At 39.9% G+C, this 12,341-nt stretch overlaps 1 protein-coding gene across 1 annotated transcript in view; it reads right to left on the minus strand.

Annotated features, from left to right (window-relative positions):
- DNAH11 (dynein axonemal heavy chain 11) overlaps positions 1–12,341 on the minus strand; it is a 226,382-nt gene that overhangs the window by 137,962 nt on the left and 76,079 nt on the right. The window contains exons 28-33 of the mRNA XM_054991090.1: positions 11,729–11,962; positions 9,197–9,328; positions 5,749–5,909; positions 3,683–3,839; positions 2,717–2,862; positions 1,601–1,717 (exon numbers count right to left, since the gene is read on the minus strand). Of these exons, the coding sequence (XP_054847065.1) occupies positions 1,601–1,717; positions 2,717–2,862; positions 3,683–3,839; positions 5,749–5,909; positions 9,197–9,328; positions 11,729–11,962 (947 nt within the window). The remainder of the gene's footprint in view (positions 1–1,600; positions 1,718–2,716; positions 2,863–3,682; positions 3,840–5,748; positions 5,910–9,196; positions 9,329–11,728; positions 11,963–12,341) is intronic.

Below are 12,341 nucleotides of genomic sequence, written 5' to 3' on the forward strand. Positions count from 1 at the left end.
CAAACTTCTTGATAAAACATACCTAGCCATTCTGGATTTGATTTCTTTCAGAATGAAACTTATAAAAAAAATTATACAACTTCAACTGGTACAATAAAAACATACAGCTGGTATTTTGAGTCATCTCTATTTTTGCGTTCTATGTTTCTTTTGTTCTCAAAATTACAAAAATAATAAAACATTAATTAAATAACCTTGGTCAACCCATAAACCATAAGCATTTATGATTTTGAAATGTTGTGTGCTTCAATATCTCCCATTGGATTTAACACATTTTAAAAGTCACTAACTTAGGCTGTATACATATGGTGAGGATTCAGTTTTGTATTCCACACCAATACAAACGAATATACATTGGTTGGTAATGAAGCTACACATAGCAGCTTTCTGCATACTTTCCTCCATCAGTTGTTTCTCTTATAAATTTTCTCCACCATTCTACCAGAGGGCTTTTTGTGGCTCTTAAAAAACAGTAATTGCTATAGTATTATAGGGCTACATCAGTTAAAAGCCCTCAAAATGCCCTCCAGTGGTCAGGTAGAGAAAGAAGCATCCAGCTTCTTTCTCTACCCACCCACAAGAGCAGGACCGTGAAACGCACAACTTTCTGACCAGATCACATGACAATGAACTGGCCTCTCCCCAAAATGATCAGAGAAAAGTGGGTTTTGGAAAGGGCATGCAAAGGACCAGGAAAGGACTTCTGAAATTCCTTCCCTCTGAATTATTCTATTTGGAGATTCTGAATTATTCAGTCTGGAGTAGTGCCACCCATAGTTTAGTTTTCCAACACACTTTTAGTTTAAAGTTTTTTAGTTTTGTAAAGATACATCTGAAGTTTTCCCCTTGCTACATATTTCTATTGCTGCCACTTGTTTGCATCATTTTTTCCTTGTGCATACATTGTGCATGCAAGTAACTGCAAGAAACTGCACATATTAGTTAATGGAAAATGGAACAGTTAAAATTAAGCTCCTTTATAATGTTTGAAAATTCCTTACTCATGTAATTATTGACAGAAACAGGTCAGTTCCATAATTTTATCCCAGTTCAAATTAATAGATAGGTATCCAAGTAAACATTCAATGTATGTCTCCGAAAAGGCATTCTAATCATATTATTCAACGAAATATGCATGTCCGTTGACTTAAAAATAATTCCAAAGCACATGGAAAGGAAGGTTTTGTATACATGAATAACATTTCCAAGCACTATCTTCTTCTTATGTAATCATGTGACTTGTGCATGATAACATCAACATTTAAATAAAAACACTTGGAAGCTTCATTTAACACAAGTTATGGGGGAGAGGATTTTGTTGCATGAATAAAACTGAGTTAAACAGAGCTATCATCTTTGAGGCTGTGTTTAATACATCTTGTTTGTATTATGATAAGGCTTCAAAAGTAATACATCCCTTTTACTATGTATTTAACAAACATATAAAAAGAATTCACTCCCTCAACTTCCCAGTAGCTATCAAAAGTATAACTTTGGAGAGCTTTCTCACAGGAGCAGTACGTTATAAGCTACATTGCAAACCAAATAACCAACATTAGGTGGCATGAGTGTCCTGAATGCAAATCTATATCTTACTTGCCTGAAAAGAGCTTTAAGATTTTCAGGTAATTCTGTTCGACCAGCATAGCCTGGGTTCATAGTAATAAATATTCCAACAGATGGCTTCAGTGTAATATTTTCTCCAAGGAATAAAAATCTGTTATCAATGATATGATTAAGGAAAGCAGTGAATACAAGATTACCTATTGTTTATATGTAGATAACTCTGTGCAATTCATTTTTCCTTTTACAAAGCATCTCTAATACAGTCAAGACTATAAGTAGGATCTAAAGAACCATACAACGAATTCCAGGTGTCCAAGGAGGATTTGGACTTGAATTTCCTGGAGCAGCCTCCCTCCACAGTGTCCAATCACAGTCAAACTGTGAGGACTTTTAAAACATTTCCAGCAGGGTATGTTCAGAGGAAAAGAAGTGTCTAATATCCTACTCCAGTCCCCCCCCCCCAATGTGCAAGCAACTACACTGGCACATCCCCCACGCCCAACTCTGCCCCAGGACTTTTTAAAATTGAAACAGAACGAGAAGAGGAGAAGGAAAAATAAAAATGAACAGAAAAAGAGACAGGCAGGCAGGAAGATCAAATAAAAGAATGAAAAAAGAGACAGAAAAGTTGAGTAAATGAGAAAAAAGAAAAATACAGAAATGGAACAAGAAAACAGAGGTGCCTTAAAAAGAATGGGGGAAACAGTGGACACTTCCTCCACAACGTCCTCCTCTCCCTAAGTTATGATAGTGTCCCTTGCTACAGTTTGGTTTACGTGGAATGGATGTGATGCTCTGGTGTGATATTGGTCTCCTTGCTTCTTTTTGGTTCTGGGGGATTCCATTCTCGTGCTTCAGTTTGCTTCCGTTCGTTTTTTTCTGGAATGAATGCAGCTTGCATTTGAGAGTGTGCCTTGGCCATGGCAGCCTTGCCCCAGTGTGTTTCTGCATCGGGAGTCTACTTTGTCTTTTTTCCCATAGGAAACAATGGAGTGGCTGGGGGCATCTTCTTTGGGGGCCCATAGAATAGTAGTAGAGCACAGTCACTCCCAAATGCCTTGGTGCAGAAGTGGTTCAGCTTGGTGCTTTATATTTGTACCATGTTTAATCCCATAAACAATATATCAAGAAATTGGTGGTAAATACTCACTCCTTTTTCTTATTTCTGATTGCATCATGGATAGTCTTTACTTGTACTGCCACAACAGAAAGAACTTCTACTGAAATTCGGTTAAATTCATCAAAGCATCCCCAAGCTCCTGTCTGGACCAAACCTTTATAGATGTTTCCTATGGACTGTAAGGAAAACATACTTAGGCTTTGTAGGTCTTTTTCTCCTTGGAAGGAAGCTATTTCCTGTAACATATATCTCCACACTTCTGTTGTATTGCCATCTCTAAACCAGTTGCTGGATTCTATATTATCTTAGCATGACAAAAAACAGAACCCAGAGTGGGGCTATATAAAAAGCAGATACTGAGCTATGCAGATAGGTATTGGCTGATTTCTCATTGGTTACCATTGAGTTTTGTGGGACAAAAAGACAGATGATAATTAAGAATACAATTCCAGGGGACAGAGAGGGTCACAGACTTACTTCCATTTATTTATTTACTGCATTTATACCATGCATTTCTTCTGAATGGGGACTCAAAAAGGCTTATATTGTTCTCTTCTCCATTTTATTCTACCCTATGAGAATGTCACCCAGCAAGCTTCTGTGGCAGAGTGAGGATTCAAACCTTGGTCTCCCAGATCCTAGTCTGACACTCTAACACACTGGCTATTCATATCCGAGTCCACCCCTTTATTTTCTCAAATATAAATGATTTAAAAAAGTGAAAAGTACCACAGCTTTGGGATGATCAATAGAAGCCAAAGCAGAATCATGCTTCTAAGTCCATTAAAGTCAATGGGCTTTAGGATGGCAGGACTTGGGTAAGGATTCCACTGCAAATTGTAGTAAAGCTAAAAATTTGCCCATTAACAATACATGGCCCAGCCTTCAACTACATTAGGTAGTTCAGGGTGGGTAGAACAATACCCTCCAATAATGCACTGTTCTTTCTCCAATTCACTCTGCTCATTATAAAGCATACTGCATAATACACAGCACCTTGTAATCCATCTGTTCTGAACAGTTGAAGACATAGACCATCATTCCAAGGGCATGGCCCAAATCCTTGGTGGTCTCTGTTTTGCCTGTCCCAGCTGGACCTGCCGGAGCGCCACTCATTGTCAAGTGGAGAGACTGGGTCAGAGTAATGTAGCACCTTTAAGCAATGAAAAGAGCCATCACTAAAACATATTAATTTTCCTTTAACATTTTTTAATTATTGCAGTTCCAAACCCAAAAAGTATATCAAACACACAGTTGATCAATTTGCACTAAACTTTATTTCATAACTTGTGCCTATCATTTTTAAATAAAATATTTTTATTTATTTAATAATCAGAGAATACTGCAAAGTGGTACCTTGTATGGCAAACAAGTAATTTAGAAAAATTAAGGCAACAATAAACATATTTCAGCAGATAAATCAGGCCTGTAGCTATAATCTCTATCCTCCATATATTGCTTTCCTTCCCTACCCCTCCCTACATTTCTTTCCTTTCCCCCTAATAAGTATAAAATTACAAAATGGAGTTCACAAGGATTTGTGCACGGTATATCATTTTCCTCTGTATCTCCCCCCATACACTATTTCTTCTTTCCCTTCCCTGGCAGCCCCCATTGCTACTCTCTCTTTTCCTGCTTCCTTTTCTCCTTCCCACGCACCAGCCAGCCTACCTTTATCTGCCCCATATCTTTGGCTTTCTCTTATTCCTTACCCTTGGAAGCCTCCCACCAGGAAAAATCTGGCTGTGTTGTGCAGTGACCTCCAGCACTGAGCTGGGCCCAATGGCCAGTGGCAGGCCAAACCCAATGCCACAGTGACAGTGGCTGCTGGGCCAGGACAGGCCAATTTGTGTGGGAAGAAAGCTTCTGAAAGGCGTTACTGGACCTGTCCCTAGTGAGTTCTCCTCCATGAAGAAACGTTGATGGAGGAGGGGAACCTTTTCCAGAGCATCTTTGGCCTCCCAGTCCACTCTAGCTCTCACTGCACAGTTTTGCTTTACAGAAACCAAGGCTTGAAAGCCTTTCTGTGGTTGTCTAGCAACCCCAAACAGCCAGAGAGTTCATTGGACATTCCTTTCTTAAAGCTACAGGCATTGTTTCTGTTATTTGGGGGAGTTTTGATTTCAGATTTTTCTGCAACCCTGGGTCTTCCTTCATTCAGATTTTTAGAGAAATTTCACTTGTCTGTGCCTAGCTCCATTTTGTGGTTTTATCAATGATATCTCTATGGCATGGTTTGGAAATAGGTATGTTGATCCTCTCAGTTACTTACAACTCAAACCTATGCTTTGTTACCCCAGTGCAATGGAACATAGGGTCTAGCACAATGACCTGAGTGATAGCATAAGCAATGACTCATTTCCTTCTTCTGGCGCTATGATGAGATTCTGATCACTGTGATGGCACAACAACCAACATAACATGCCTTCAAAGGTTGGCCAGTGATTGCAAAATCTTGTAGAAATGGAAAGCTTACTGCGTGCTGACTTCTGCCCTGTCTAATTTTTGACACACCATCAACTACAGTGGCAGCATAAGATCATTTAATTTCATTTCTATTTCATCTTACAGGTCCTGGATCAACTCTTCTGAGTCTCCTTGACAGAAGCTGAAACTTTATATTTTGAAATCTTCAGCTTGGCTCAACACTCAAATATTTATTCCATTGACCTTTAAAGCAAAAGAGAGCTCTGATTCCATGTCAATGAATGAAAAATCAACCCAATGGGGGGGGGGAAGGGGGAGAGAAAGGAATTCCTATTGGGTCTGCTCCTACCAATTCCAGGTACAAGGTCTTTCCATTCCATCCTATTCCCTTCTTTCAAAATCCTTGATTAAAGTGAGTATTTGAGGGCAAACCCAACTATCCATCCTTGTCATGGCACAAGCTGCAGACTGTACAGATTATAAAGGGTATTTGATATTCCATCATACTGTTCACTGTCACTAAGAAGTGTCATTTGTGATATTAAGAATTTCTTACATGAGATTTAATGTTTAACTTTGCATTCTACAAGATGGATCAAGAAGAGATTGTTCACCATTCGTTGAACAGTCATTACCTGTCAGTCAAAGGCGTAATGACTAGCCTTGGGGTATTTCCCAGGTATTCATAGCAGTACTGGAACTGAGCATCGCATATGTTGGCAAAGCAGTGCTTCTGGGCCCCATCCCATCTATGACGTAGCTGTGATAGCCAAGCAAAAGCTTGGGAACTAGTGATCTAAAAAAGCCCCCAAACATTTCACAACTGTTATGTTATACAGAGATAAAAGAATTTTAACATGCCAAAATGCCTCAACTGTCATCACTAGCTTTCACGCCTCACTCCTAGTCTTTCACAAGCAATAACCCCCACCGGCAATTATAAGGTATTAAACTCAATTTTGGGCATCTGTGCACCAGAAGAAAGTGTAATGTCAGATCTCCTTTTTAATGGACTTTTTTGTTGTTGCAACACACATTACAACTCCTTCTGCCAAGATCTTCCTCTTTTCTTTTACAAGAAACAAATGCCACAGATTTGATATGACACAATTTTATATGTGCCTTCCAGCATCACTCATTTTATTTCTATGACTTTATTATTTCTTTTTAATAACATCCCCTGGGCTCCACAAAACAATTATATCTTTGATGTCTCATTTGTTTTTTTCTTGCCACTCCATTTTCAGACAAATGCCTGTACTGCTCTTAATATGTGAGAAGTGGGATTTGATGCCTTTATTGTCACAGACAGGTGATGCAGTATTCCTTTGCAAGACTTTTACTTCAATGTATAGCAGTCCCCATGGTTTTCCCCAGGGCCTGGAGGTTGAAGTAAGACAAATGATCCAAACAGAAGTCTGTAGACTATATGGAGCACACACAGGGCTTTTTTCAGCGGAGACGTGGGGGAACGGAGTTCCGGAACCTCTTGAAAATGGTCACATGGCTGGTGGCCCCACCCCCTGATCTCCAGACAGAGGGGAGTTTAGATTGCCCTATGCGCCGCTGAGCGGCGTGGAGGGCAATCTCAACTCCCCTCTGTCTGGAGATCAGGGGGCGGGGCCACCAGCCATATGACCATTTTCTCTGAGGGCAACCCACTGAGTTCTACCACCTCTTTTCCCAGAAAAACAGCCCTGAGCACACATATAAGACATCAGCTGTCTTATATCAAGGGCCTCTCTGTTGTACTCGAGAAAATGGCTCTGAAACCTTTCCACGTCTTTGAACGAGAAAATGACCATGTTTGTGTGGGCAAGTCAAGATGGGATGAGAAGTTTCAACAAACCTGGGAATGTCCTCAGGTTTGCACAAAACTGTCCAAAGTTTTTTTAAAATGGCAAGAGGGGCTTAACATCTTGCCTGAGAGCTCACAAAGTATCACAAGATCACAGATGGCATTGAAGAATTGCATAGAAACCCCAGCAAGACTGGAAGTTTTTGTCCTACAGACACAACAAGCTGCAATATTCAGGGGGGAAGGAAGTGAAAGCAGTAAGGGTTGTGAGGAAAGAGGTACAAAATAGTGAGAGGGCAAGGTAAGGACTAGGAGGCAAAAAGCAGCACAGGGGCAGGAAAAGAGGGTGAAATGCTTTGAGGAGTTAGGTAAAAGTGGTGAAATAGATTTCTCTCCCCCGCGAGTCTCATGGGTCTCCAGCTCGTATAACCTTTTTTCCAGTTTTGCTGCATTCCTGTGCCTATGTTTCTAATCCCTCCATGCCAATCTGTTTAAATGCTGTGTTGAAATTACACTCCTAGCATTTTACATTTTATATGAGAACTGAGCATTGTCATATGCCTGAAGGGCAGATAGAACAGCACTAATTTTTAAATAAAAGTTATCAAACACCCACTTGGTGTGGTGCCAGTGATTATTATCCAGTGTTGTGATTTTTGATACTTTTATATAAACCAGCTACATCATAAGTGAAGAAGGTTAGTAGATTTAAAAATGTATTTTTTTAAGGGCAGAACAATGATGTAAAGTCATTTTTACAAGCTAAAGTATTTTATTAATATCCCAATGGTTTTAGACTGGGCCTTACATTTCTTTAGTCCAATTGAGCATACTAGAGTCAAGACACAACACTAAGGGTTTGATCTCTAGAATCTGTAAAATTCTAATTTTGAATGTCTCTGCTGGTTCAATTACTTTAAAAGAATTATGGAAAATGACCTTCACATAAAAATTACTAATGAAGCTTGGAAGTTAGTTTGAATTAAGCTATGATTTTAAACAATAACTGCTAAAGAAAAAGGAGATTTTATTTAAAATGGGTAGGTATATGATACACATGTATAGCTATATTATGTTTTACTTAACTCTTCCTCTTATTGTTAGAGGAGCTCTTGACTGCAGGGAATGTAGGGGATGACCCCTAAGTGCTGAAACCAAGGCAATGGATGCTTCTAACTGCTTGCAACTCCAAGAATTATACAACATATATCTTATTACTATCTGTAGGGATATGTAACAGTCAGGGACTAAAAGATTATCTATCATCTTTTACTCCATCCTAGTTCAGTCTGTTGCATTTGCAAATGCAGTGCACACTTTTTTATCTTCCTATTAAACGTTCATTTTTTATGCAATTTGTCTGATCTCTGTGAACCACATTAACAGTACAACCCTAAGATGAGTTACTCCGGTCTGAACCCATTGATTTCAATGGGATTAGACTGGTATAACTCTCCTTAGGATTGCACCATAAGTCTATTCAGTCGATTGTACCAGGAGCAGAAAGAGGAGGGGGGAGTAGTTAAACCTTACTCTGCTAAGCATGATGTCCCCCCTCAGTAGCAAGTGCAAAAGGAGAGGGATATGCAAATATGATGCTAAGCCTTTAAGTGGCAATTGGCAGAAGGGACCTGGGCCCAACCCTTCAGGCAAAGCAAACCCATCAATTTGATGGTAGCAGTGAGAGAAGGTGGGGAGCTGGAGGAGCTGACCTTTGACATCACTTCCCGGCTGAGCTTTCTCCCCTTCCCCAAACTCTGCTGTTCCCAGGCACTGCTTTCAAATCTGCAGGAATTTCCTAAATCAGAACTGGCAACCCTAATTACCAGGAGTGGTGGATATGTAATTATTTATTGCTTTTTTGGATTCAGATCTATGAAGAAAATCAGTAAGATAAAACAGACAAAATGTCATCCGAGATCCAAATCTATCATTATTAGGAATTTTTTCAAGGAAAAGATAAACACTTGTTGCCTAAAAATTGTATACTCCCTCTTATAGAGAGGTAAAGTCCAAGGAAAAATTTGAAACAATTTGGAATTTCCCCCCCACGGGACATTTTCAGTTTTTCCAACATCTTGGAGGTATCTTTCACATGTAATCTGAGATTCTGAAATTAACATTTAATTTATTAGAATCTGTAACTGACTCCCAATAAGCATATTGAGGACTGCAGCCTCAACCTGAATAACGTAAGTAACAACAAATACATGCAAAATATACTAGTATTGAGCAGCATGAGATCTAGTACTATTGTGGAGGTTGAAACACAGGTTTTAGTTTACCTTCTGAGCAACAAGCTTTGACACCACATCTCTTGCATGAACATCTATTGTACATATAGTCATAATCTTTTGTCTGTCACTGGATGTGAGCTCTCCCAACAAGAGAGCGATAAGAGCATTTAGCTGAGTGATCTAAAAAGAGCATACAAAAAGTAATTTTACTCAACTAAAATCCAATACAGTACTCTTGAAACCACTCCCATTGGTATACTTTGTACAGGAAATGCTTTCACCTGCTCTATCAACTTTTACAGTATAGCAGACCATAACCTCATTTTTAAAAAATATCTGTAAAAAGTGTACACAATGCTCTTCACTGTTATTTTACCTCCTTGTTCTTGAACTGAAAAACCGAAAAACTAAGTATGGACACATACACTGAAACAATCGTACCTAGGAACAGGAAAAGAGTCTGTTTATTTTATCAGAAAGTTAAAGTAAGTAACAAATAAATAGTCTGATAGACATAACATACTAGCTAAGCCACTCCTAGGGGCATATTTCATTTGTTCTGGAACAGTTTACACAATTGACATAAGTGAGATACAAAACAAATGTGATGCTGAAAGATCTGTAGTCAGATCTTTAAACCTTCAATGAAATCATGCTGGGGTGATATTCCCATATGATTTAGCTAACAACAACAACAACAGTGTGTTTATATATCGCCTTTCTGGACAGATTAGTGCCACACTCAGAGCAGTGTTATTATTTTCCTCACAATATAGCTGGAGAGCTGGGGCTGAGAGGAGTGACTTACCCAAGGCACTTCTCCTGAGCTCATGGCAGTAGTGGAAATGGAATTAGCAGAGTGCTGATTCGGAGCCCAGCCACTTAACCACAATGCTACAAATCCCATGCTGCTTGTTGGATGTGAAGGACTATACACTGAACCCTAGTCTCTGGTGACAAAAGGGGACTATATAGAGAAATAGAAGGGTCAGGGACGGGCCTGTGCATCCTTTCCTTTCTACTTTCCTGATGCTATCCATTTGAAGTCCTGATTGCTAGTCCTAGGAACTTTCTTCCATCTTCATCTTCTCTCTCCTCACTCTTTTCTCTGTCTTGCAGTCATGAGTGCAGGACACACTTCCTACCTCTCTTGGCTGAAAACATTCAGAGAGGGTCACCTAAAGAACTTAATTCTCAGGCTGGTTTGTAATGGGAACAAGGCTGTTCACAGATTTAAAGATTATGACCAGCAATGTTTTTTTAAAGCAAATAGGCAGCCTCTTTTAAAATTAGTAAGATGTGAGCACAGTGACTGGTACCAGGCACATGGGCACGAACAGCATTACGAACAGCAAAAACCCACGAACAGCCCAATCTGCTGTTCGCGAACAGGCTGTTTGTGTGGCCCCATCCTAAACGAACAGGTGGTCGTTGCAAGCCTCGTTTGTCAAGCCAGACAGTCTGGCACCTGCAATCAATCTCCTTGGCAACCGGAGGCAGAGAATGAACTCGGAACTCCCTTCTGGCTTTCCTTCTGGCTTTAACCCTTCAAAGTACTTCCAGCAGAGAGTCCCGTTCTTTGCCATTTTGAAGAGAAAATGACAGCCAACGAGGAGACCCGTGGATCATGCCTTTCCCTGGGTGCAATGTCTCTGAAACTTGAGGGGTCTTCAGAGGACAGTGAGGACTATGTCCCCTGCAAATTTGGTGGGTATTGGACATTGAAAAGGTCAGTCTGTAATCCCTCAAATTAGCTACCAGCAGACACTACTGTTTTTGCCAGAACAGGGCCCTTTAAACTATCAGCTGGCAGTCGGCAGGGGGGAATCCCCCCCTGCCACCTGATAGTTTAAAGGGATCTTTAAAGGGCCAGGTAAGTGGGTTTGAGGGGAGGGGGGCTAAGTGGGGTGGTGGTTCTGGCCCCCACAAACAACAAACATGTCCGGAAACAGTTTATGTTTGTCCATGTTCGTTGTTCGTTGATGGCAATGAACGATGAACAGGGTGTTCAGGGTTTTTTTTTCCCGTTCGTGCCCATGTCTAGTCAGCAGCCTTGCTACTAAATTTTTACCAACTGAAACTTCCAAACTATTTTCAAAGGCAACCCCTTATATAAAGCACATTGTGATATTGCAAACTTGAATGTGATGAAACATGGATCACCACAGTTGGATCCAGATTCTCCAGGAAATGCCACAGGGGGCACACCAAACTCAAGCAGGGCAATGGCACTACATGATACACTGGAAACAAGACTTCTATCTAAAGACATGGATATACTAGTACCCCAAGCTTCAATCTTGCTCTTTCAGGGAGAGTGCAAGCCAGCTTAGAACAGGATGAGCCCTTAATCAATCTCAGGATGAGAATGTTGAACAAAAGGCATCTTAGTCATGCCTGGATGGAGCTTCAGTGCATTTTGGCTTGAGTGACAAAAACTCAAGTAAATCACACACACACATCCTGAAATGACATAGTCTATCCATCCAGAAGAAGTTTACTATGTGATTCTGCTGACTGTAAACTAGTCATAATTTTACATGTGTTCAGTTATTGTATAGTTAAGGAAGAAATCAATACCTGTTTTTTATTGTAATCCTTCAAAGCTGTTTCATACCCTTCTTCCAGCCTGCTGAATGCTATTCCCACATCTGTGGTCCACCAGATTTGAGAGCCCGTGAGTGCTATTTGAGCTGGGTAGTCAAAAATCCACTGTTCTCTGGACTTTTCTTCATATAGACCAACAGCTTCAGCAATGTGATGACGAACTGTTTCACACATGGTTTCTTCAAGGCGTTTTAACCACGTTTCCACCTTACAGAATAATTATCAAACACAAACACTATGTTCTATATCTGAGAAGAACATTAAAGGATTTTTAATAAATCCTTCAATGAAGAACATCCCATGCTTTTAATTTTTAAAATCTGTAACAAGTAATTTTGTATCATTCACCCCCCTATCAGCAGAATTCGTTTTTGAAGTAACCCACACTGCAGCCATAAGCAGAATTACACCCTTATAAATCTGCTGATTTGGGACTTATAAGAGTATAATTCTGCTTAGGACTGTGCTGCCAATCTCTTTGAATCCTTCTCACACTTATTGTGTATCTGTACTTTATTATTTTGTTTTTATTCAAGGCAAACTAAACTGGTTTAAACCAACAAAGTTTAAGTGTAACAGCTGCTGT

Source organism: Eublepharis macularius, chromosome 11 (assembly GCF_028583425.1).
Source record: "Eublepharis macularius isolate TG4126 chromosome 11, MPM_Emac_v1.0, whole genome shotgun sequence".
Taxonomy (NCBI): domain Eukaryota; kingdom Metazoa; phylum Chordata; class Lepidosauria; order Squamata; family Eublepharidae; genus Eublepharis; species Eublepharis macularius.